The sequence below is a fragment of the Nicotiana sylvestris genome, chromosome 11, assembly GCF_000393655.2.
Source record: "Nicotiana sylvestris chromosome 11, ASM39365v2, whole genome shotgun sequence".
Taxonomy (NCBI): Eukaryota; Viridiplantae; Streptophyta; class Magnoliopsida; order Solanales; family Solanaceae; genus Nicotiana; species Nicotiana sylvestris.
In genome coordinates, this window is record NC_091067.1 from 113,811,988 (window position 1) to 113,835,984 (window position 23,997).

The following is a 23,997-nucleotide window of genomic DNA, read 5'->3' on the forward strand; positions in this document are numbered from 1 at the left end:
AATCCCTCGTAATTGCTCATTTTATCTTTTCCCGAAAACCTTCGTGTTTCCGAGCAAAGATGGACAGCTGTGAGCATGTGATTTTTGCCCTATATGAGTTACTCCTACAGAATCCAAGAAAATTGATTTTTTTAATTAGTTGCCATTTTTGGGTATTTTGTAGGATTATCTTAATTATTTGCATTTCCTTGCATGTTTAATTTTTATTTAAATCATAAAAATACCAAAAATATCATGCATTTTCATTTAGGCTTTATTTTTACATTTTCAGGATTAATCAGTAATTATTTGTTTTATAAAATGAAAATCACAAAAAAAAAAATGCTTCATTTTTACACTTTTCCCTTTTATTTTTAAATTATTGATGTTTTCTCTTTTAATTTAAGGATTAAGTAGCTTTTATAATTCTTTTAATTAGTTAATTAGTTTAATTTCATATTTTTAGATAATCTAGGATTTTAATTTTAAGGTTTTTAATTTTAAAAAAAAAAGAAAGAAAAGGAAATAAAAAAGGGGAGGGGCTAATTTAGAAATTGGTTTTGTTTCAATTGGGTTGATTATATACCCATGTCCCAGCCCAAAAAATACCCAAAATCCGCCCAGACCCAAGACCAAACCAACCCTTACCCGGTCTAGGTATCCCTGTCCCTAAACGACCTCGTTTTAACCATTGTAAATCCTAGTCGTTGATCATCATAGATCTAACGGCTGGGAACTGATTAATACCCTAGTATATTAATGTCGGAAACTCCTCCACCCCCCTCATTCTAAACCCTTATCAGTCTCTCACCTCTCTCAAAGAACCCAAACCCTAGCCACCCCCAAATGCCCAAACCCCACCGGCCGGCGGCGCCGTTCCAAACACCCCCATCTTCTAACCAAGAAAACACCATAACCCCATCGTCTTATATCCATCACCAATTGCTCCAAAACCCATACCCATTTGCTCCAATTTCGGATCTAGATTCTGAAAGAAAAGACCAACCCTAAATTGTCCTCTTCACTTTGATTTTTGGGGGTTTCAAGCTCGATTTGAGTCAAAGGTCATGCTAATCGATTGTTCTTGACAAGAACAATCGATTAGCATTAGTTTGGCTTATTTCGAGACCACCGGATTCCGACCAAGTCAACACTGACCGGTCAAGCTTCGACAAATATCATCGCCCTTTGATCTGCTCTGTTTGTTCAAGTTTTATCCGGCCAAAACCAGGTCGTTTATGTTTCTTCTCTACTTTTCTTTAGTTAGTTATTTTATTCTTATCATTTAGGTATCAGTCTTGCTTATTTTGGTTGTCTTGTTTGAATTTCAATAAAATAAGTTTACTTAGTTAATCATTTTTATTAAAATAGTTCGATGCATTTTAGGATAATTAGGTCGGGTTAATTTAAAGTAAGGGTTATTTCTTTTCAATTGGTTCTACTTCTGATTTGGCTGCATGTCTTAATTTCTCTTTTTCTGTCTTTAATTGTTAGTTTCATTACTTGTACGTAGATTTTAATAACTTTCCTTTGAAACTCATGCTAATATTAGGTTTAAAGTTTTCCTCTGTGTTTGTTTCATTTCAGATATATTAGGGTTAAATTGTTTCTTCTGTATTTGTTTCATTTTCTGATTCTGTTCATATCAAATGACTTTAGGTTTAAGGGTTGTTTGCTCAATAATTTTTTCCTTTGATCTTTTCATGTGTGTTAACTTTGGTCGTGTAATGTTGGTTCTGATTTTCCAATAATTAGGAACCCTAGGGACTTAATTGAACAAAGAAAGTTTAGGTAAAAACTGCAATAAGCAGACTTTAGAAGGGTAATTTGGGGTTTACTAATTAGGGAAATATCAGAATGTTCTAGAAAGTGTACCAGCTGTCCAAATTGGTTTTAAAAGATGCTGAAAATGGACAACTAGACATTTTATCCTCTGCAAAAATATTGTACTAGCTAGGGAAATTAGGGTATAATATTCCCTAGATGCCATTTTTTGGGCACTCTATATAAAGAAAACTTTCCCTCACTCTCACACACACACATTCATCAGCATTTTTCTGCACAAAAAGGTTCTGAAAACATATAGAGATATTAGTCTTTTCGGAAAATCCATATTTGATTCTAAAAAATACCAAAATAGATACAAAAACACTCCAAAATGGGTTTCTCTTAGCTGTGTATTTTTCTGGAAATACTTGTCCCTTTTAGCTGTGGTTTGCTAGGTGAAAAAACTGGTTGGTTTTCTTGCTGGTTTCTGGGTGGAGTTTCTGAATAACTGTTGTCTTATTGCTGTTGGTTTAAGCTCAAAATCAGCCTTATTCACTGACCTTTATTTGGTCTATTTGTTGTTGTTTTTGGATCACTATTAGGTATGTAATCACACCCTATATGGAATGGATCCTCTTGTTTAAATTTGATCTAAATACTTGTCTCTTTATGCTTAATTTCAAATTTGGATGAACATATTAGTTGATTCATATATTTGAGATTTGAATACTTTCTGTTTAGCATAAATATTACTGTTTGGTCTAGGTCTTTTTAGGAGAAGTGTGAACTTTGAATTTTGTTTGTTTTAGCCATTGGAATCTGAAGTTTGTTGTTATCTTTAGGGCTTGTTTGTCCTCCCTTTTTGTGAATAAAGCTTTCTTGTTGAATCCCTAAATATTATCATGTCCATGTCAGTTGTTGTATAAAGTCAAGATGGTTAAAAATAGGGGATTAACCCCTTACATATTCGAAATCTCTATCCAGGTTGTAATCTGCAGATTCATTTGTTCCAGCTGGTTAATCAAACTCCAAGTAGTCATTTTAGATGATATTGAAGCTATTTTTTGATCCTACAGTTTATAGTAGATTTGTTTATGTATCATGGCCTTGTAATATGAAACTTAGAAATCTCATAGTACAAGTTTAATTTTTCTTCATCTTTACTTTAGTATGACGTGTGTAAATGAGAATTAATGTTTAAACATGATGATTGGACTAGAATATGTAATAATTTATGTTTTTGATTGGGGTCATTTGTAAAGGCCTTTTTGTTATGGGCTCTCATAAATAGGACAAAAGCCTGGGTTGATGGGTCCGAATCATTAGACCCCAAGGAGGTCTTTAAAAAAGAGAGACCTTACTAGGCCTGCATTTCATGGCCCAGTCTTTAATGTCTTTTAAACGTTATCTGGCCTTTGTAAATCTATTTGAAATTCAACCCTATGATATAGGTCATGTTTTATTAATATTATTAGCCAATGCAAACGCCATGATTTTTTCTATGTAACATCCCTTGTATGAATCAATTTAAGCTGGACAACCCTTATTTTTCTTTCAAAAATGGTTAAAGGGGACTGGCCCAGTACTTGAGCACAAAACTGGGCCAGATTTCATTTTGGCCCAAATCTTGACTTTTAGGCTGACAAATTTAGTTTTAGAAGACCTTGAATAAACATATATTTTGTAGTCTGAAATACCTCTTTCATTCTTAAGTTGATATTTCAAATAACTTAGGAAGCCCAATAATCATGAACATTTGTAGTATTGCTTTGAATATGCCCCTTCTAAAATAAATCGAGGTGTCCCACACGCAAACAAAATTCATAAGTTGTGGCCCTCACATTAGTATTAACTTAGATATTAATTAATCATCGTAGTTTTGCTTTAGGCTCGATTTAGATTAGTATTGCGATTATGTATACGTTCGCGTAACATAATTGTGAATTTAATTATAAAAATAACCCGGGGTATGCGTTCACGCAACTTCAACCAAACTTTTTCTTAATAAAATAAACAAAGCGTTATTAATTGTGGACACGTTCGCGTGACATGATTTTAATGCGCCAAAGGAAGAGAGTACAGGTACGCGTAACCTAATTCCTTAATTACGAATAAGTCAAGTAATTAAAAGCGGTTAAAAATGCACATAGATTCCTAAAATGAGTAATTAGACAACTTAAGCCAAGTAATAATCAATAAGCGACCGTGCTAGAACTACGGAACCCGGGAATGCCTAACACCTTCTCCCGAGTTAACAGAATTCCTTATCTAGAATTTCTGGTTCGCAGACTTTAAAAAATAAGAACTTCCTCAATTTGAAATTTAAAATAAATCGGTGACTTGGGACACCATAATTTATTCCAAGTGGCAACTATGATTAAATAAATTAAATAATCCAATCTCGAATAATGTTACATTAATTAAAAAACTCCCATATACCTTCGGGTATGTAAAAAGGAGGTGTGACAAAGATAACCTTAAGCACCTGCAAGAACACAATACACATACCTCCTACAGTAGCTTCAAGTCGAAATCCAAGTTATATTTAGCTTACAATAGCCCTCAATGGCAATACAACACCATAGAAGTGACTTAAGCTAATCCAAGTATTATCTTGAAGTTTATCATCCTAACAACTTAACCAACTTACAAGAAAGCTTAAGCAAAATTAGTAGGCTGTTATACTCACCTTAAACAGTAGCAACAACTTGAAAATTTAGCACAAAACCGCCTACAATTATCCTCAATGACAACACAACCTCAAAGAGGTGTTATTCATAACTTCTGATGTTAAAATATGGTCTAATCCATTTGCAAGACTTGAAATAACCCAGGGTTGATATGATAAAACCATGGGAGAATATTTTATAGAACATAAACAACCTTCCACCCGAGCTGGAACGACCCAAAAATCAGCAACAACAAGAAGAACAAGAAATTTACTAGCGTCACGGGATTCCCAACACTTTATTTGTGTTGTTTGCCCTTTGTTTGAGCCTTGGATCATGAGAGAACCTTGAGAGAGTGTTTCTAGGGTTCTAAGGTATGAATATACTGAAAATAATGACTTAAAATGGGGTTGAGGCATCTTATATATATCCATATGTCTTAAACCGCCTATGTGGGCCCTATAGAGAGCTATTTGGCGCAGTCTTGCGGAAATGCGAATATATCTCTAGTCCGATATCATATCAATGAACGGTTTAATGGGTTAGAAACTATACTCGTAGATCTTTAATTTTATATGTAGATCATCCCTTTATTCAAAGTATATTGGGAAAAAGTTGAAGCTACATTTGACCTACATTTCAGCACATTACGAATGTAACTTGTGATGACCTTTGCCAACTTTTGTTCCAGAACTCGCTTGACTTAAAAACATAACACACTACTATCATACGACTAAAATAACTCATAACTTAACCTCCTCATCATGTTAATCACCCCAGTCTCACCCCAAAAGTATATGTTATAACATTCCAAACTTGTCGACTTTTGATGAAACTTAATTTCTTCAATTCATTTAGCGTCTAAGCTTTCCAACCCTTTTGGTACTTGTTATTCATGATCTTAAAGATTTGTAACCTCCAAGATAACATGATGAACTTACGTTATGTACTTTCAAAAACGATCTCATTTCCAAGCTTACATTAATTGGCTTACGACATACTCTCACGTACGAAAACATGGAATGTAACATGAATCCAACCCAAAGAGGAGATGGAGAACTCATCATCAAAAATACGGTAAGAGCTACTGTGACTATATCATTCATAGAGGAAGTTGAAAGGTATGTAGGAGTTTTTCAGGCACTCCAAGTCAACATTCTTCTTTAACCCCATCATCTTCAGAAACCCCCTAGTGGTGCGGTTTTTAGGTGCCAATAAACCAGAGTTGTCCTAAGGCAACTCAGCGAATCCCCCTATTTCTTCCAAGAGAGGGGTTATTTCCATGTTTCCAAAGCGGAACACAGCCCGTTCTTTGTCCCAGAACATGGTGGCAGCTTCGATCAACATTTTGTTTGGCTAAAGATCCAACAAAGAAGGAAATTTCCTAAGACCCTTTTCACATGATTTTGATCACTTGAAGGAAGATCCCTCCACCAATCTAACAAAAGTAAAGGTATGCTATCGACCATGTCGAACCTGGGGACTTCGTGCCTTATTTTTTCTGCAAAACAGAATATGGTTAGGCCTTTTCCCCCCTCCATGTCCGTCTATTTATACAATAATAATTAGCACATTGTCACTTGTTTCTCCAAAATTAATGCATATAGTCGTGGTTGCATCTGTTGGGATTATGGAAAACCCGATGGACTTTTAGATGAGGCTTATCTTAAAGGGTTATTATGTGGACAACATATTAACCCGGCTAGGTTTGACCATGATGCATGTATAACTAGTCAGAGTAAAGTTGCTATAGAGGTCTAGACTGGACCCTCAAGCGGACAACTTGAGAGGGAAAGGCACGGAACCGTCGAATGCACCGTTGATCGACTAGTTTTATCGCAAATACGCCTTTCAGAATCCAAAAGAGTGATATATAGGAAGAGCACAAACACTCATCAAGCGCTTTTATAGGATTGATTACGCACGAGTGGAATATGGTGTTGAGCATGATTTATGCAACAATAATAGCATGTTGTCAAGTATTTGCACGTTTAAAAAATGATAAATGCGGTATTTAAATAATTGAAAGATAGTTATAAAAAAGAAATCAAAGAGACAAGTCAGTTTCAAGAAATAAAGAAAATCGTAAATGCTTGAGAAATAAGCAATTAAATCAAAATAAAGGGGAAATGGGAAGGGTGCACATGTGTTAACTGAAATAAGCATGCTTAAGAGTAATTCACAAAAACAAGTTCGTTATGGTAAGAGCCAAAAATATCCCCAGCAGAGTCGCCATGTTGTCGTGCCCCCTTTTTCCTCGTGGAATCCGGGTTTCGACATTCATTTGGAACAACTCATTTCCTTTCAAGAATTGGGTATTTGAATTTGAAGAGTCGCCACCTAACTGATTTAAGGTGCGTTAGGGCAGCTAAATAAAGTAACTCATAAAACAAACCGATTTGCATTACCAGAGATCGGGTAAGGGCTCAAAATAACCCTGAAGGGAAGGTGTTAGGCACCCCTCGCAGTCCACAATGGTGGGTTCCGGCCGAACTCAAATTATGTGAATTAGTCTTATAAACAGAAAAAGCAATTTAGACAAATAGGTATTACATTTAAAACAAGGGGTAAAAGGGGTCCTAGGTTTTTTAGCCTACAGGATCATATCTATACAATACCCGGTAAACCTTCCTCAACTAGAGGGGTTACACGTGGCATTAGCGCATATGTCATCATATCCTTTTACTACCCAATTACCCTCCCCTTAGTGGTTATATAAGCGTTTTTAATTGAAAGAACTCTATGCGTGCATAACCCATCCCTTCCTTGTGGCCATGGAGGTATTTAGGACCTCTAATTTAGGCGGTTCTAGACTTTCCTAAGGTACTTAAAGGAGAAAAATCTAGGCAACAATTAGAACAATTAGAATTGTCAAGTAAAGAACAATTAAGGGGCTCATGTTTACCTCCACAAATAAGCAAACAGCAGCACGTCTCAAACAGCAAGATTTCAAACATTTCCAAAGATCCTAGAGTAGGATATCTAGGTGAGCAAATAGAATGTATGCAGCATCGTGTTAAAGCGAGGTGATAGAGACCTAATCAGTTTGCCTACTGATTTTAAGGCATGTTGAATCTAGGCAGTTCACAAACAACAAAAACGTAGTTTTACAATTTGTAGGATTTTAGTTGCCTTACAGGCTTGCCTAGGCATGTAACAGTGATGTCCTATAAGCATGGTATCTAATCATTAATCAGGAGCACAGTAAACCAGTAAACAATTTTAAGCAGCCAGTTTGGATCTTATAAGCATGTTGGTCTAGATGTTGAATATTACATTACAGAACTGGTTTATACACACTTATCTCTATGACATCTAAGTGTTGGGATTGTTTTTAAATATTTCTTATAGACAAGATAGTAATTGATTTAGGCAATGTAGACATGGTTTAAAGCGAATACAAATACAGTCCTAAGGCAGGATCGCTAATGTACAAAAAGAATGGAAGTTTTTATTAGGCAGAATTATAGCAGTAACTGAATAACAGGATTCCTAGATGATCGTGATTATGCAAAAACAGAATTTTGTAACAAATGAGGTAGTGAGCCTATAACATGTTGTCTAGTATGCCAAGTGATCCTAAAAGCATGGTTTCTAGGGCAGGTAAACATAGTATAAACCTAAAGCATGATTTCTAATGCAGGTAAATATAGTATAAACCTAAAGCATGATTTCTGATGCAAGTAAATATAATATAGACCTAAAGGCATGATTTCTATCTGGTTTCCCCACAAAAATCATATAAGAATCCCTCTCTTTTACTAATTTCCACAATATCTATTTACAAAGATTATCATCACAGACCATAAATAAATAAATTACATAATAAATATAAGCTATGATATAGGGAGCCTGAAATAGGCCCAAAGTGAACTTGGAAATACCAGGCCTTCAAAACAGTCCAAGATGTCATAGTCCATAGTATCCAATAAGGTATCCAGGTGCGTTAAAGTTCTCAAGGGCCTCAAGGACCCCGGGGAATGCTCACACCAAGATCATTATAAATAGAGAAGTAGTTATGTGCGGTGTGGAAGGGCCAGCCCCAGTGTGCCAGAGTTCGGAGGAATCTCATGGATTCCTAAGCAGTACACACACTGGAGGGGCAGAACTTAAATAATCTAAGAGTAGAAGTGAGAGTGCTTGACATAGTTGGAAGAACTTAGTAAAAACAGTTTAAAGGTAAAAAAAATTTAGGAGTGAAAAGGTATTTCAGGAATGGAAACAGTCTTAAGAAAATGTTATGAGTGAAAACAGTTTTGTAAGCAAATCTGAGAAGAACAAAGATTCAACAAACAACCACACAATCACAAAACTTAGAGTGCCCAGATTCAAAGCCATTTATTACTTGATTCTAAGTGAAGACAAATAAGTTTACAAACAGGGATCAGGGGGTTAGGAACATAGGGAGCTTAAATCAGAAACACATGAACATGGATAAGAGGGGAGGAATATTGATCAACAATTACACAGAACAAGCAGGGATTGGTTGACAACCAGTGACCAAATTCATAGCATTAGAGTACAAACTACTGATTCAGAGTATTAACAAGAAAATTATACTTAAGCTAAAGTGATAATAGACATTAGAGCATAGAGACAGAATGCAGGAATATCCATATTAAGGACAAGGGTCTATTACATAGAATTAGTCATACCAATTGTGGTTAATCAGATAAATTAGGAGCCTGAACTACTTAAATGAGCATGCTAGTTGAAGGAAACAGACAAGAGCTCAAGTAAACATGCTGGCTAAAATAACAAACAAGAAGATTGACACCTAGACATGCTGATTAAAACACTAAACAAGAGGGGGTTAAACTTAAGCATGTTGATCAAAGCAGTAAACATGAACAACTAAGTACATAATCAGCTAAACTAGTACGGAAATAGGCATGGATTTAGCAACTATGGATCACATAGATTTGAATTTCAGAATGATATTGAAATAAGAACATAGCAGTTAAGGAAACAAAGTGCAGAAAGTAAAACAGGTAGAGTTCCACAGTCTAGGCTTGGCTTTCATCCGGCTAGAAGAGCAATGAGCACAAGTAACAGAAAGAGAGATGAGAGAAAGTTTGAGTGTGTGTGTATATTTTTGAACTACTTTCCGTATTTTTGAGAGGTAAAACAAGAGTGTATATATGGCACTTAGGGAGTAGAGCAAATAAGGTAAAGAGAATCAGAAGTCAGTCAATTAGGGGGCAATCAAATAATCACAGAATCAATTCATGTAAGGGAATCAGGAATAGACCCCTTAATTAAGGGTAATCACTTAATGGTCACATCAAAAGGGGGTTAATTAGGATAATGAATCCGAATCATACCAAATAGGGAATCAGTAAGAATCCCAAAACCATGCGGATAACTTATTAAGGCAAGTATGATCAATTAAAGTCACAAATAAGGGAACAAATAAGATCTGTGCACACAGATTTTAACAGGCCAAAATAATAGAATAATCAGTAAAACCTTCAAAAGAATACTGATTTTTGGGAAAGAATTAATCAGATTCCATAAATAGAAATTAAATAAGTAAAGCTTTACAAAAATACAAAATTCAGCAAGAAAAACAGGTTCGAACCATAAATAGAGATTAATTAGGGCAAAATCCCAAAGCAATACTGGATTTTAACAAGAAAAACAATTAAGCCAAAAACGGAGTAAACTAATACGACTGATATCACAGAAATAACAAAGTATCGAAACAAAATTGAAGAAACCAGTATATCGCATAGAATCAACTAGGGTTTGAATATTCATGCGAAAATCAGTTAAGATGATGAAGAAACAATTAACTAAATACTAAGAACTTAGAAAAATCATTGAAGAAAAGTTTGAGACGAACCCTAGTTTATAAAGAGTGATTAAAAATCGAAATAATCAATTAAAACAAGAGATTTTTTGAATGAAAACACTCAATAACATTCGAATCACCTCAGATTTGTAAAGATCTGAGCAGAATCGATAGTATCAAACTAGGGTTTTTAGAAAACTAGCAGAGGTGAAGAGAATAGGTCAAGAACCCATAGATTCGTAATAAAACAAGGAGAGATCCTTACTTACGAACGAAAAATGACCTGAGACAAGCCGGTAAACAAAGTTTCAAACTAGAATCAGTTGGAGTTCCTTGAGATCTTCTCAAGGACTCATGAAGTCGAAGAGCCATGGAGTGTAGGAGGCCAGGGGTGGTCGGAGAAGACGTAGAAGCACCATAGGAGAGAGGTTTTACGCCGGTGACGGTGACTAGGGTTAGGGTTAGGTTGATAGAGAGTTAAGAGATGAGGGGAGACGATGATGGCGGGTTTTGAGAGAATGAAAAGGGTTTGGGGTAGGTTAGGGTTTAATTAAGGTAAGGGTAAACGTGGACCGTTGATCTAAAAGATCAACGGCCACGATTGAAGAGGGGTTACTGGGCCGGGTAGGCAGATTGGGCCTAAGGGGTTTGGGCTAGCTTTTTGGGTTAATATTAAAGGGGTTTTGGGCTGGTAAAAATGGTTAAGTCTTGAAATAAAAAAGGTTATTTGTTAAATACCCAAATATTTGATAAAATATATTTTATAAAATAATTAACTGATTATAAAAGATAATTTTCATGCATATAAATGCTTTAAAATAATTATTCAATAATTTTAAAAATACAATGAACTATTTTCTAGTAAAATAATGTAATTATGCATGCATGGGCTATAATTGCAAAGTTATTGCAATTATAACCCAAAAATGTAGATGTGGCTATTTGCAAAATACTTTGAACTCAATATGAATATAAATAGCAAAATTAAACCGTAAAATTGTTATAAAGTCCTTTGTGAAGCAAATTGTAATTATTTATAGAAATAAAATACTGGGATAAATTAATTTAAAAATGTAAAAATTATGGAAAAATATCAATTGATGCTAATGCATAGTTTTGAAGGTATATATACATTTGAAAAATATTATAGGAAAAAATTGGGTATCAACACGGATTATAAGAGATTCCGGTTCCATTATCACACAATTTACACCGAGGACATTCGACCCGATCCAACATAAAAGTAAATTATGCACTGCCGAGAGTCGAACGGCCTAGACCATATATATACAATTACCAACCTGCCGAGACGAACGGCTCACTCCCATGAGAGTAGTGAAAATACCCCGCTCGCGAAATATACTTGCGACGCGGTTAATATAAATACAACTTAAATGTTTCCTTAATTCTTTTCAAAATAATTATTTACTTGAAATTCTTGAAATCATGACATTCTCAACGAAGTTTCAATCAATGCAATTCAACAATTTATAATCATATAACAATACTCACAAAGTATGGTGTAAGCCTAAAACTACCCGGACATAACAGGAATTGTAGCTACATACGGACTCTCGTCACTTCGTGCGTACGTAGCCCACCACAATAAAATCACATATTAATTAAGTTCACCAATGGGTAGATTTCCCTCTCACAAGGTTAGAAAAGAGACTTACCTTGCTTCACGGTCTACTTTCCGGTTCAAGCTTAAGCCCAAATCCTCAATTTGGTGTCAAACACTCCAAAACTATCCAAATAGCATAGAAACTAATCAATTATAGGCTTAAAAGTTCATATCCCAACCATTAGAGTGATTCCCCAATCCAAATTACAAGATTCCTAAAATTCATCCCCGGACCCACGTGCCAGAATTATAGAAAATTTTGAAGAAAGTTGTTACCCATAACCTAAGGATTGAGAATATATGATTTTTCTCCATTCCATAACCAATTTCGTGGTTAAATCTTGTTTTTATCAAAACCCTCGGTTTTACTCTAATCTCATAATTTTTACTAACTTTTGTGTGTTAATCTACCCAACAACCTAAGTATTAAACTCACACTAAGCAGAAATAACTTACCTCACAAATGCTAGGTTGAATCCCCCTCTTTGGAAGCTCTCAAATCGCCTAACTAAGCCTAAGTCCCGATTTTAAACTTACTGCCCAGCTGCCTCCCTTCATCGCGAACACGACAGGGACCTCACAATCACGAAGGCCATTGGCTCAGGACTTCTGAAGGCCCTTCATCGCGAACGCAACCATAGGACTCGCGAACGCGAAGGCTAGCTTGGCTAGACCTATGCGAACGCGAAGAACACTAGTCATGCCTAGCTACTCTACTCTACTCTACTCTACGCGAACGCGAGTCGCCTCACGCGAACGTGAAGGTCATTGACCCAGACCTTCGCGAACTCAGAATAGTTGTCGCAAATGCGAAGAGCATTTCTCCCCCAGCCCAACCCCTTCTACGCGAACGCGATGGTTCCTTAGCGTTCGCAAAGAAGGAAACCAGAACTAGGCAAATCTAGTATCATGTATTTAGCTCCGAGAGGTCCGAAACTCATCCGAGCCACTCGGGACCCTATCCAAAGACACTAACAGGTCTGTAATCATATATATGGACTTGCTCGAATTCTCGAAATGCGAAAAAAAATAACGAACCAAGAATCATACCCCAAAACTAAATTAAATCAAACTTTGAACTTCAAGTTATCCAAAATTTTGCGTGCAAGTCTTAAATGACATTACGGAACTATTTTCGATCTCAGAATTAAATTTGGACCTCGATATCACCAAAACTCACTCCAAACCAAATTTAAAGAACTTCAAAGTTCTTCAAGAACTAACTTGCACTATTAGGTGCCGAAACGATCCCGGGTCATCCAAAACCCAACCCGGACATACGCCCAAGTCCGAAATCATCATACGAACCTAGTGGAACCGTCAAATCTCGATTCCGAGGTCGTTTACTCAAAATATTGACCGAAGTCAAACTTGGCATTTTAGGCCAACCTTAAGGAACCAAGTGTTCCAATTTCAACCCAAACTCTTCCAAATTCCGAACCAACTATCCCCGCAAGTCATAAATCAGTTAAAGCAAGTGCGAAAAATCTTATTTAGGGGAATGGAGTTCTAGAAAGCAAAACAATCGTTCAGATCATTATAATATAGATATAAAATATAAATAAATATAAATATCATCAGTGCATTTGAATAGTTTCGGCCTTTCTTGAAATTAACCAGAAACGAAGTATAAATGGAGTTAAATGCTCAAATTTATGTAGATTCCTAAAAGTTAAGTTGGATTCACCAAAGTTTTCTCTCTCGCTAAAAAGAGAAAATCTCATTTTATACCCATTAATTTCAAACTATTTACCCTTTAATGCTCATGTCTAAATTATTTACTTCTCTTATTCATGCGGTCCAAACTATTTACCGGCCTTTATTCGATTCGCACTGCCACTGCCTCACCAACCACAATAAAGGGCTTCTTAATTTCAAATGCGTCCACTTTTTAATCCCCTGCTACTTTGTCAAGAGAGTTAGAATTCTTTACCTTTCTTTTTAGTTTTATTATAATAACTTTACTTTTAATATTCTGCTATTTGACCTGCTTTAATTTAAGAACTTTTTTAGCCTATGCCTAAAACTTGCGGCTATTATCATTTGGGGAAAGTTTGTGTATGAACTCGAAGAAAATCAGTACTCTCATGTACTAGCTTTTATGTGTATTTGAATATTCATCACTGTTGGGCTTGAAGCTCTTGAATTTAAAATTTTTATTTTGAAGATTTCTTGTTTGATTCAAAGTGGGTGCTGTTAAATATTGCTTATAATACCTTCTGAAAGTTTATACTGAAATTTGATAGCATTTGGAGCTAATTTGAGGTGATTGAGATCGAAATTTTCAGCTGAAAATCGAAGAAGAACACAGTTACCCAATAGTATACTGCTACGGTATGCAATAGGTTGTAGGAGTATATAGCTATACTCCAACAGTATACTATAGGAGTATATAATTAAACTACAATAGTATACTATTATAGTATACAATATATTATTATAGTATACTATAATAATATGTAATATACTGTAACATTATGTTGTAATAGTATACAATATACCACAATGGTATACTTATTACCCGTAAATTCACTTGTCTTTTCCCTTTTAATTTGCTTTAAGCTTATACTCAAAGTGAGGAACAAATTGAAAATTCAAATCTTTTTTTGGTTTTGATTTATTCTATGACTTCAATTTCAAGACTTATGACTTCTGGAAAACATTAATCTACCATTAGAGGATCTTGAAGCTTTGAAACTCATAAATTGTGTTTGTTGAGTTTGTGGTTATTTTAAAACTCAAAACAAGAAAAAAAAATTTAACTCTTTGCGTACAATTGTATACCCTGTTGGTATAGCTATATACTATACTAGTATCATATGTTAGTTAATATTTTTTGGTTATATTAACTACATTTAATTGGTACACAATATGATTTTTCTTTAGTAATAGTATAAACAGAATAATAAAAAATAGTGAAAACAGTAAATAAAATTAGATTATGAAGAGAAAAAAGAATATAAAAAGTTAAATAAATTAGAAAAGAAAAAAATAAGAAGAAAACGAGAAAAAGAAAAGGAGAAAAGAAAAGAAGTATAGAAATAAAAAAGAATTAAAGAATAAAGAAAATATTTCCCACAAAAACTACTACAGGTAAGAAATATAATTAGTTTATAGAAAAACAAATAAACAATAATAAATAGATTTATTTTTGTTGTGTCATTACCCCTCCTAAAAACTTTATGTTTATGTGGAAACATGGGCATGTTGGGTTTCAAAGGATCACAGAAACAACCCACAATGATTATTACCGACATGCCACATGCTTTAATGCTTATCACAAATCAATGAATCGTCGTTACCTTTTTAAAATTAAAGCTAACATAATTATTCAAAACTTCATAGTATTTCGATGCACGCGTTAATTATATTTTTAAAAAGAACATCATCCTACGAAAGTAGTATGATAGTGCTTTGGTTTATTATTAATGTAGGATCTAACTTTGAAATCTTAGTTGGACAACCATCGTTCCTACAAATTTGGCTGTATCCACATTTGATCCAAATCAAGTTCAACTTCGAGGAGGGTGGCTAAATTTGGACTAGATCTAATTTTATTTTAATTTTAAAATATAGTATTAATGCATTCCCATCCGAAAGAATTAAAACCGAAAATTTAAAACACACAAAATTATCTACTGGTAACTCTCCCTTCCTTTGTAATTTCAAATACTCAACAAATTTTTGCTATTTCTTGCTTTGTGTAAGAAACTGTATTATAATCCAAAAATAGACAAAATTACACAAAGTAGTTATTTTTTCCCAAAAATTGGAAGAATGTGTTGACGAACAATAAGTTGCAAGTGCGGCTTCGTTAACTAAATTATATTACTATTTCACCAATAAGTACATATATTCCTATTTCACACTCCATGTCACAAGATTTAACACGTGTATTTATGTAATATTGCTAATCAAACACTGTATTAGTTATGATGTAATTTTTCTTTTCTTAGAAAAAAGACACTGTATAGCCGCTGTAAAAATAATAGCTCAAAAAATATATATGTTATGTATATATATACATTCTATATGTTATGTATAAAAATTATACAAGTTTTATATACTCTTCGACTACCAAATATAAATAATTTTTGACGCGGGCTAAAAATGATAATACCATTTTTCTTATCGGGCCAAGAATAGCACAACCAAATGACCCGCAAGTCTTTAAACGTTCTAATTACTAAGCTCACTAATCGAAGAAGGGATTATCTTGCAACCAAAATATGACTATTTTCATTAGAGATTTTTACTTATTTATACTGTTTTTGAAACTTATTTACCCTCAATATTGAAGTTTTAACTTAATTATAAGTTAATATACAATTTATCAATTATATACAAAATAATGTATTAAAATCTAATCTTCCTTATTTCTCTCCCTCTTCTTTCTCACCCAAATTCAAAACTGGACGCTTCAAACGTACGTGATACTGTTAAGTTTTCCCCTTCAATCAAAACTAGATTTGTCAATTCTCAATCATTATTAATTTGGTTCCATGACTCCAATATATTAGATTTTGGGTGAGAGCTCAACTTTTATATCAGTTATAATTAACCCAGTTTAATTTTTGGGAACAATATTATCAATGACACACAAGAAATGGTTTGACACCTAGTTTAAAAGCTTCGTTGACAATCATTAAAAAGTTCTAAAACTTTGCATTCAGAAATCGAATTTTACAAAATTGTTATTTGTTTGGATTAGGTGTTGTTGCAAATAATTGAGAATATCCTTTGAATTTTATATCTTAATTTTGAGAGAATTTGATGAAGATTCGAGATGGTTTTGATTAGAATTTTAGATTGAAACTCGAAGAAGAAGATATAAGCAAATTGTATATATTTTTTTATTTCGGGTGTACAAACAACATACAAATTATATACAACTAATATAATTGTATACATAAATTGTATGTCAATTATAGTTTTTAACCGGATTCTATACAAAAAATTTGTATTTAAATTGTAGATAAATTATAGATTTTGACCGAATTTGTATATATATATATATATATATAAACTTTAGTTACTTTCTGTAAATAGAAAAACTAAGATAAATCTTGTAAATAAATTTAAATATTTGTATATATACGAAAAAGTCCATTTTCATTATCTTTGGTTTAAGGAGTTAGAGATATTTGAAAGACTAACCAAAGAGAACTGAATCTTTTTTTTTTTTTTTAATCTACAACTTGACCTTTACAAAAAGCTGGCATAGCCGTTGGGTTGTATAACCAATTGAGTTTTGAGCTTGTTTAAAAAAAAGATTTACTTTCCCACCTAATGTTTGTACTCGCTTCGGGACCTGATTAAACGGATTTCGCGTCGAGTGAGTAAGGCGTATTAAAGGAAGAAGTATATCCTACTAAAAAAAATTCTAACGTAAGATCATTGGTTAAGATTAAAACCATCATATTCACTGCAATTGGCACATTTTGAAAAACCCAAAGCCCTTATCTTTCAATTTTTCTTTCTTACGTACGTTATAGTCGTTACTTTATGAAAAATCGGCCGTGCCTCATGGGTCGAATCACTAATTTCCAATCGACATTGTCAGTAAAGTTACATTGAAAAACGTTAACTAACGGACAAATTTTATAGGTCCACAATTTTGATTCAAATTATCGTTCTTAATTCCATACCCACCCCTCTACCCCACTACTGTCACTTTCACATGGCATTATGTAATTGCATCTATATAACACACACACACACTCTAACGCTTCAACTACTTGTCATAGTTGTCTACACGTCTACCCATTTTTCCAAACAAGAAGCTCAATAAGTAAGAATTTTTACTTTCCAACATTTTCTTGATTAGCTGTATAACAAAATAGGCTTTTTTTTTTCTTGACATTATAGTATATACTAGTTTCATTGAGTTTTGCTATTTTTATGAGTTTTAGCATATTGTTCTAGCAGAAAGCCATTGAGCGGTGTGAAAAATAGTTTCTTTATTTATATACTGTATGCTTGTTTTGATGACTATAGTTTTTACTAGTAGTTTCATTGAGTTATTGCTATTTTTATGATTTTTTAGCAGATTTTTCCAGCAGAAGGCCATTGAGGGGGTGTAAAAAATTGGAAAAATGGGGAGAATGTCAATACCCATGATGGGTTTTGTGGTGTTATGTCTATGGGCAGTGGTAGCAGAAGGAGAATATGTGAAATACAAGGACCCAAAACAGCCAGTAGGAGCTAGAATCAAGGATTTGATGAAAAGGATGACACTTGAGGAGAAGATTGGTCAGATGACTCAGATTGAGAGAAAAGTTGCCACTGCTGATGTTATGAAGCAAAACTTCATTGGTATGTTTGAAATATTTATTATCCTCTAGATTGAGATGGTCATTCTTGAATAAGTACTTGTTTTTGCATCATACTAGAACTTTGTGCATTTGGATCTTGAAAAAGGCATATCTATAGCTATGTGTATATTTGGCTAGATCTGTGCCATAAGACTAAAGGCATATCTATTAGTATGTGTATATTTGGCAACTCAGTGTTGTGTTACTTTTAAGAGAAAAAGATATTGCTAGATCACTGTGCCATAAGACTAAAAGTAAGTGAAACTTTTGTACTATTTAGGCATTAATAGAGGAAAGTTGTCACAGCTGATGTTGTGAAGCAAAATTTCATTGGTATTTCAAGATTGATTGGCCATTCTTGAGTGCTTTTTTTCACTTCATACTAGAACTTTGTGCATTTAGTTTTTGGAAATACACATATATTAGTATGTGTATATTTGGCTACTTATTGTTGTGTTACTTTTAAGAGAAAAAGATATTGCTAGATCACTGTGCCATAATTCTAAAAGTGAGTGAACTTTTGTAGTACCAATTTAAACATAAGAGGTGAAAGGGATTCTTTTTACTCAGTATTGTCTTGTATTTCTTGCAGGGAGTGTATTGAGTGGTGGAGGAAGTGTCCCTGCACCTAAGGCCTCTGCTCAGGTTTGGACCAATATGGTAGATGAGATTCAAAAGGGTTCTCTTTCGACCCGTCTTGGTATTCCCATGATTTATGGAATCGATGCCGTTCATGGTCACAACAATGTCTATGGGGCTACAATCTTTCCTCACAATGTTGGGCTTGGTGTTACCAGGCAAGTATTATATACACTATAAAGCAATGTTTGAAATGAATCTGCTTTCCTTAGGACTATAGTGTATCACAATTTAAAGTATTGGTTGGTAGTGTTAAGGATATCCGTAGAGATTCTATTCATGTAAATAATTTTCTACTTGTTAATCATTTGAAATCTAAATGTCAAACTGTACTCTTTCCCTTAAAGTTAGGATCTTTTCTTTACTTTCTCCGCAAATGCAAGCAAAAGAATTTCAATTCAGTTTATCAAGTTTACCAAGGTAGCATGGAAGTATTCAAGCTAAAAGATATGCACCTAAATTATGGCTAGCAATTTTATGAATTTTGGGTTTTGTTTCTACCCTTAAAATCCTTCCCTTTTCATCTAGTCCTAAACAAGATTTTGCTAATTTTATGCAGGGATCCTGATCTTGTGAAGCGTATTGGGGCTGCAACTGCACTTGAAGTTAGAGCTACAGGAATTCCATATGCCTTCGCTCCCTGCATTGCAGTCAGTTGATATGATTACACTTTGTGCCTATGTTGTTTCTATATATTTAGATGTCTGAATAATTGTCTTATGGTAGGTATGTAGAAATCCTAGATGGGGCCGTTGTTATGAGAGTTACAGTGAAGATCATAGGATCGTTCGAAGCATGACAGAGATCATTCCTGGCCTGCAAGGAGATTTACCTGCTAAATCAAAGAATGGTGTTCCTTATGTCGGAGGAAAGTAAGAATCTCTATCCCTTTTTAGATCTTCATTATTTCCTTGCCGATAAATGATTTGTACTAGCAAATTCTTGTGAATTACCTATAATTCTTTGTTTGAGAAAGAATTATCAACGCTGATGTTGTTCCTTGTTAACTTTCATATGGTTAAGGACTAAGGTTGCGGCCTGTGCTAAGCACTTTGTGGGAGATGGTGGCACGTTGCACGGCGTTGATGAAAGTAACACAGTAATCAGCTCAAACAGTTTATTTAGCATCCACATGCCTGCATATTATGACTCACTCAGAAAGGGTGTTGCAACGGTTATGGTGTCTTACTCAAGCTGGAACGGAAGAAAGATGCACGCCAACCGAGATCTAGTCACTGGCTTCCTTAAGGACAAGCTCAAGTTCAGGGTAAGTTTGATCAATTCACTTCATTGTAAAACTCCGCCAAGTTAAAGTCAAGTTGGATATATTGCAGTATATAACCACCTCTTTTGGTTTTTGTGTTTCAGGGTTTCGTCATTTCAGATTGGCAAGGGATTGACCGGATTACTGATCCACCTCATGCTAACTACTCTTATTCAGTTCAAGCTGGAATTATGGCAGGAATCGACATGGTTAGTCTTATAAATTTGTACTTGGATCTTTAGATCAACTTACCTTGTAAATATATCTAAGAAATGATGATGGTTGATGTTACAACGCTTTTTATTCACCATGATTATTTTGTGTACACTTCAGATTATGGTCCCAGAGAATTATAGAGAGTTTATCGATACTTTGACTTCTCAAGTGAAAGCCAATATCATTCCCATGAGCAGAATTGATGATGCTGTGAAGCGGATATTGAGAGTAAAATTTGTTATGGGTCTCTTCGAGAACCCAATGTCGGACCCTAGCTTGGCAAACCAACTGGGTAGCCAGGTAAATAAAATATCAACGTGTAATTCCAAAAATCTTTCACTGCCTTGTTTGCGCTAGACTTAACCTGATTTATTGTATTTCTGTAGGAGCATAGAGAATTAGCAAGGGAAGCAGTTAGGAAATCACTCGTGCTCTTGAAGAATGGCAAGACGCCTAGTCAGCCACTACTTCCTCTTCCAAAGAAAGCACCAAAAATACTTGTTGCCGGAACTCATGCAGACAACTTGGGTTACCAATGTGGAGGCTGGACAATTGAATGGCAGGGAGTTGCTGGCAACGATCTTACTATTGGTAACTTTTCTTATATTGTGTGTAGTATTGGCAACATTGTTATTGCAACATGATGCAAAAACTTCTTCTATTTTGCCTGCCATCTCAAGTGTTTGAATAGTGACAACATGCACTAATGATCAAATTATTACAGTTGGATTTTCCTGTTTCAGTGTTGTTACTCTGCAACCATCCAAATTCCCCCCTTTTAGCATTTTCTGATGTGATCCCTCCTCTTTTTTAGACATTCTTATTTTGCTTCAGATTAAAAAATGAGAAGCAAAAATAAGAACCATTTCAACGCCTAGTTATTGTAAGTGCTAAAACAAACTGACCAAAGCATTCTTTCATTTCTGAGGTTCCCTGTTACCAAATAAGTCTGCTGTTGTTTTTGTTAGTCCTATAAATAAAGGTTCCAGTCTTTCTGCTGATTAAATCAACACAGTGTTTTTCTGATATGATAGATAAGAGGGGAACTGATACGCGTTTCAAATTTGACAGGGACCACCATTTTAACTGCTATCAAGAAAACTGTTGATCCTTCTACACAAGTAGTGTACCAGCAGAATCCTGATGCGAACTTCGTAAAGTCCAACAAATTCTCCTATGCCATTGTGGTTGTGGGTGAAGTCCCATATGCAGAGATGTTTGGCGACAGCTCAAATCTCACAATAGCTGAACCAGGTCCTAGCACCATCAGTAACATCTGTGGAGCAGTGAAGTGTGTTGTAGTCGTAGTCTCTGGTCGTCCAGTCGTGCTGGAGCCTTACGTTTCAAAAATGGATGCCCTCGTTGCTGCTTGGCTCCCTGGAACTGAAGGTCAAGGTGTTGCTGATGCTTTATTTGGTGACTATGGCTTCACTGGAAAACTTGCTCGCACTTGGTTCAAGAGAGTTGATCAGCTTCCAATGAACTTTGACGATGCACACGTTGATCCCCTCTTTCCCTTTGGATTTGGCATCACAACTAAACCAGTGAAAGGCTACTAGTAATACCCAATATGATTAGTGCAGTCATATTGTCATTCAGCCTTCAAATAGAGATTTTTCCCCCTAATTTAAGAGCTGTCTAAGTACTCCTGCTATGTGTAACAATAGAAGGAAAGAGGGAACTCTGTTATTCATTTATTTCAACAATTTGTGCAAGTGCTGGCTACAAAAAGTGGTAGAAGCTTACTACAAAAAGCCAGTGATCTTGCAATTTTGATTTTTCATTATTGGAACTGGGCTTGTTCACATAATTTAGCTAGTGGATTGTGCCGTGGAATATAATTTAGGTGGTGTATGTTATCATATTAATATTATAGCATACTGGTGTTCTGTGTTTATTTATTTGTTTATTTTTGCATATTCTTAGACGTTAAACCGATGACTGAAGTCTTCGGATGCAAAAGCTAAGAAATGCGAAATTTCCTATATATTTAACAATTGAATTGTGTTTGGTTCTTAAGATTTTGGTATGGAAAAGAAGGAACAAAATTTGTGGGTTGATGTACGCATAATTATTGCAAATATTCATTTGTTTAAGGGCATGGGAAAACGCTAGTATATACTGTACTTAGGGTGTTCAAAGAAAACCGATAAATCGCATCAAATCGATAATCCGAGTCAAATCGAGAAAAAACTCAATTGTGATTTAGTATTGGAAAAAAAAACCCGACCATAATGGTTTGGTTTTAACTAAAAAAAGTCAAACCGACACCAAACCAACCCGATAGTATATTTATACAATTTTAAAAAATATTTTATACATAAAAATATTATTATAATGTAATTTATAAATATTTCTTAAGTTGTTTTTGTTGGGTTGTATGTATTTAATTAATATATTAAATACTTAAAAGAGGATGAATGGGAAATGGAGGGAAATGAAATTTTTGAGTGAACTTTTAAGTTTCCCCCTTGGTAAATTGGACATTGTCCCATATTGAAAGAGGAAGAGTTTTTTATGGGTAGATAAAACAATTGCTCTTCTTCTAGCTTATATAAAGAGTTGAGAAGAAGGCAAGTCCACACCGTCGTCGCTCGGCTCGGCTTCGGATTTGGTCAAATGATTGATTAATTTTTTGGACCAAATTTATTTGTTAAGAGTAAAATATTAACAGAAATGTTATTAAATATTTTTTTTAATAACAAAATATTAATATTAAATCCAATCCGTTTTTCTGTTTTGGTAATAGAAAATTAACTACCCTCTTCAATTTTTCCTCTTTATTTTTGAGTAAATAGCCATTCACTACGATTTTCTAAGTTTCTCCTCCTTCTGCATACTTTTAGCATCAAACAAATCAATAGTAAGTGTGATTTGCTACCGAACTTTATGTTCGCTAAAACACTGGGGTTTGAAGTACCACTACACCAGTGTGTAATTCGTTCTATCCTGGGAGGAAATAATTCATAACCTTGGGTAGTAGAAGGGGATTAAATTCCTTAAGGAAACACTGTGAATTGAGTGGGCTCGAATTGGTTTTTTGTCATTTCTGTTTATGTTCATTTCTGGTTATATTCATTTACATTTCCAGAATTATTTTATAAATGCAGTATACTAACAAGCTTAAGGAATATATATATATATGAATATATATATATATATATATATATATATATATATATTCTGTATTTGTACTTACTGTTTTTGGAGAGTGAAACCTTTGTGGTTTTGTACTCTATTGGAGATTAAAATCTACGTGATTTTAACGTTTGTGTCATTCTTTTACATAAATGACTAATGATAACGGAAACCAAGCTGTTTCGATGGTGACTGCCAATGCCTCAACGAGCCGAACAACACCGGCAGCATTGGTACTGGCGGAGAAACCCGTAAAAAATTTCGGGATTGATTTCAAGCGCTGGCAGCAAAAGATGTTCTTCTACTTGACTACTTTAAGTCTCCAGAAGTTCATCAAGGAAGACGTTCATGTGCTGCCCGATGAAACTCTAGAAAATGAACGCTTTCTTGTGACTGAGGCGTGGAAGTATTCAGATTTTTTGTGCAAGAATTATATTCTAAGTGGGCTGGAGGATGCTTTGTATAACGCCTACAGTGGCGTGGAAACGTCAAAAGAACCGTGGACTGCGCTTGAAAAGAAATACAAAACCGAAGATGCCGGGTTGAAAAAGTTCGTTGCTGCAAAGTTTTTGGACTACAAATGGTAGATAGCA

General features: G+C 34.6%; 1 protein-coding gene across 3 annotated transcripts; it reads left to right on the forward strand.

The window, feature by feature from the left end:
• The first annotated feature begins 17,541 nt into the window (after positions 1-17,541).
• On the forward strand, positions 17,542-22,163 carry LOC104234444 (uncharacterized). Of its 3 annotated transcripts, none has more exons than XM_009788009.2 (10): positions 17,542-17,624; positions 17,880-18,148; positions 18,740-18,944; positions 19,346-19,436; positions 19,513-19,658; positions 19,810-20,053; positions 20,155-20,259; positions 20,384-20,566; positions 20,653-20,857; positions 21,338-22,163. In XM_009788009.2, exons 2-10 carry the CDS (start codon positions 17,929-17,931, stop codon positions 21,823-21,825), a joined length of 1,887 nt encoding a protein of 628 aa, XP_009786311.1. In that variant the 5' UTR covers positions 17,542-17,624; positions 17,880-17,928; the 3' UTR covers positions 21,826-22,163. The 3 variants fall into 3 exon arrangements, with proteins under 3 accessions (XP_009786311.1, XP_009786310.1, XP_009786312.1); XM_009788008.2 differs by having other exon boundaries at positions 17,544-17,624; positions 17,883-18,148; XM_009788010.2 differs by lacking the exon at positions 17,542-17,624 and adding an exon at positions 17,716-17,775 and having other exon boundaries at positions 17,883-18,148.
• The last annotated feature ends 1,834 nt before the right edge of the window (positions 22,164-23,997 follow it).

What these genes read in the sequence shown, in the direction of transcription:
- LOC104234444 (XM_009788009.2), top strand. Translation starts at nt 17,929, where the DNA reads ATGGGGAGAATGTCAATACCCATGATGGGTTTTGTGGTGTTATGTCTA. An exon ending in GTTGGGCTTGGTGTTACCAG is followed by an intron (nt 18,945 to 19,345) that starts GCAAGTATTATA and finishes AATTTTATGCAG; the next exon opens with GGATCCTGATCTTGTGAAGC. An exon ending in TTATGGCAGGAATCGACATG is followed by an intron (nt 20,260 to 20,383) that starts GTTAGTCTTATA and finishes TGTACACTTCAG; the next exon opens with ATTATGGTCCCAGAGAATTA.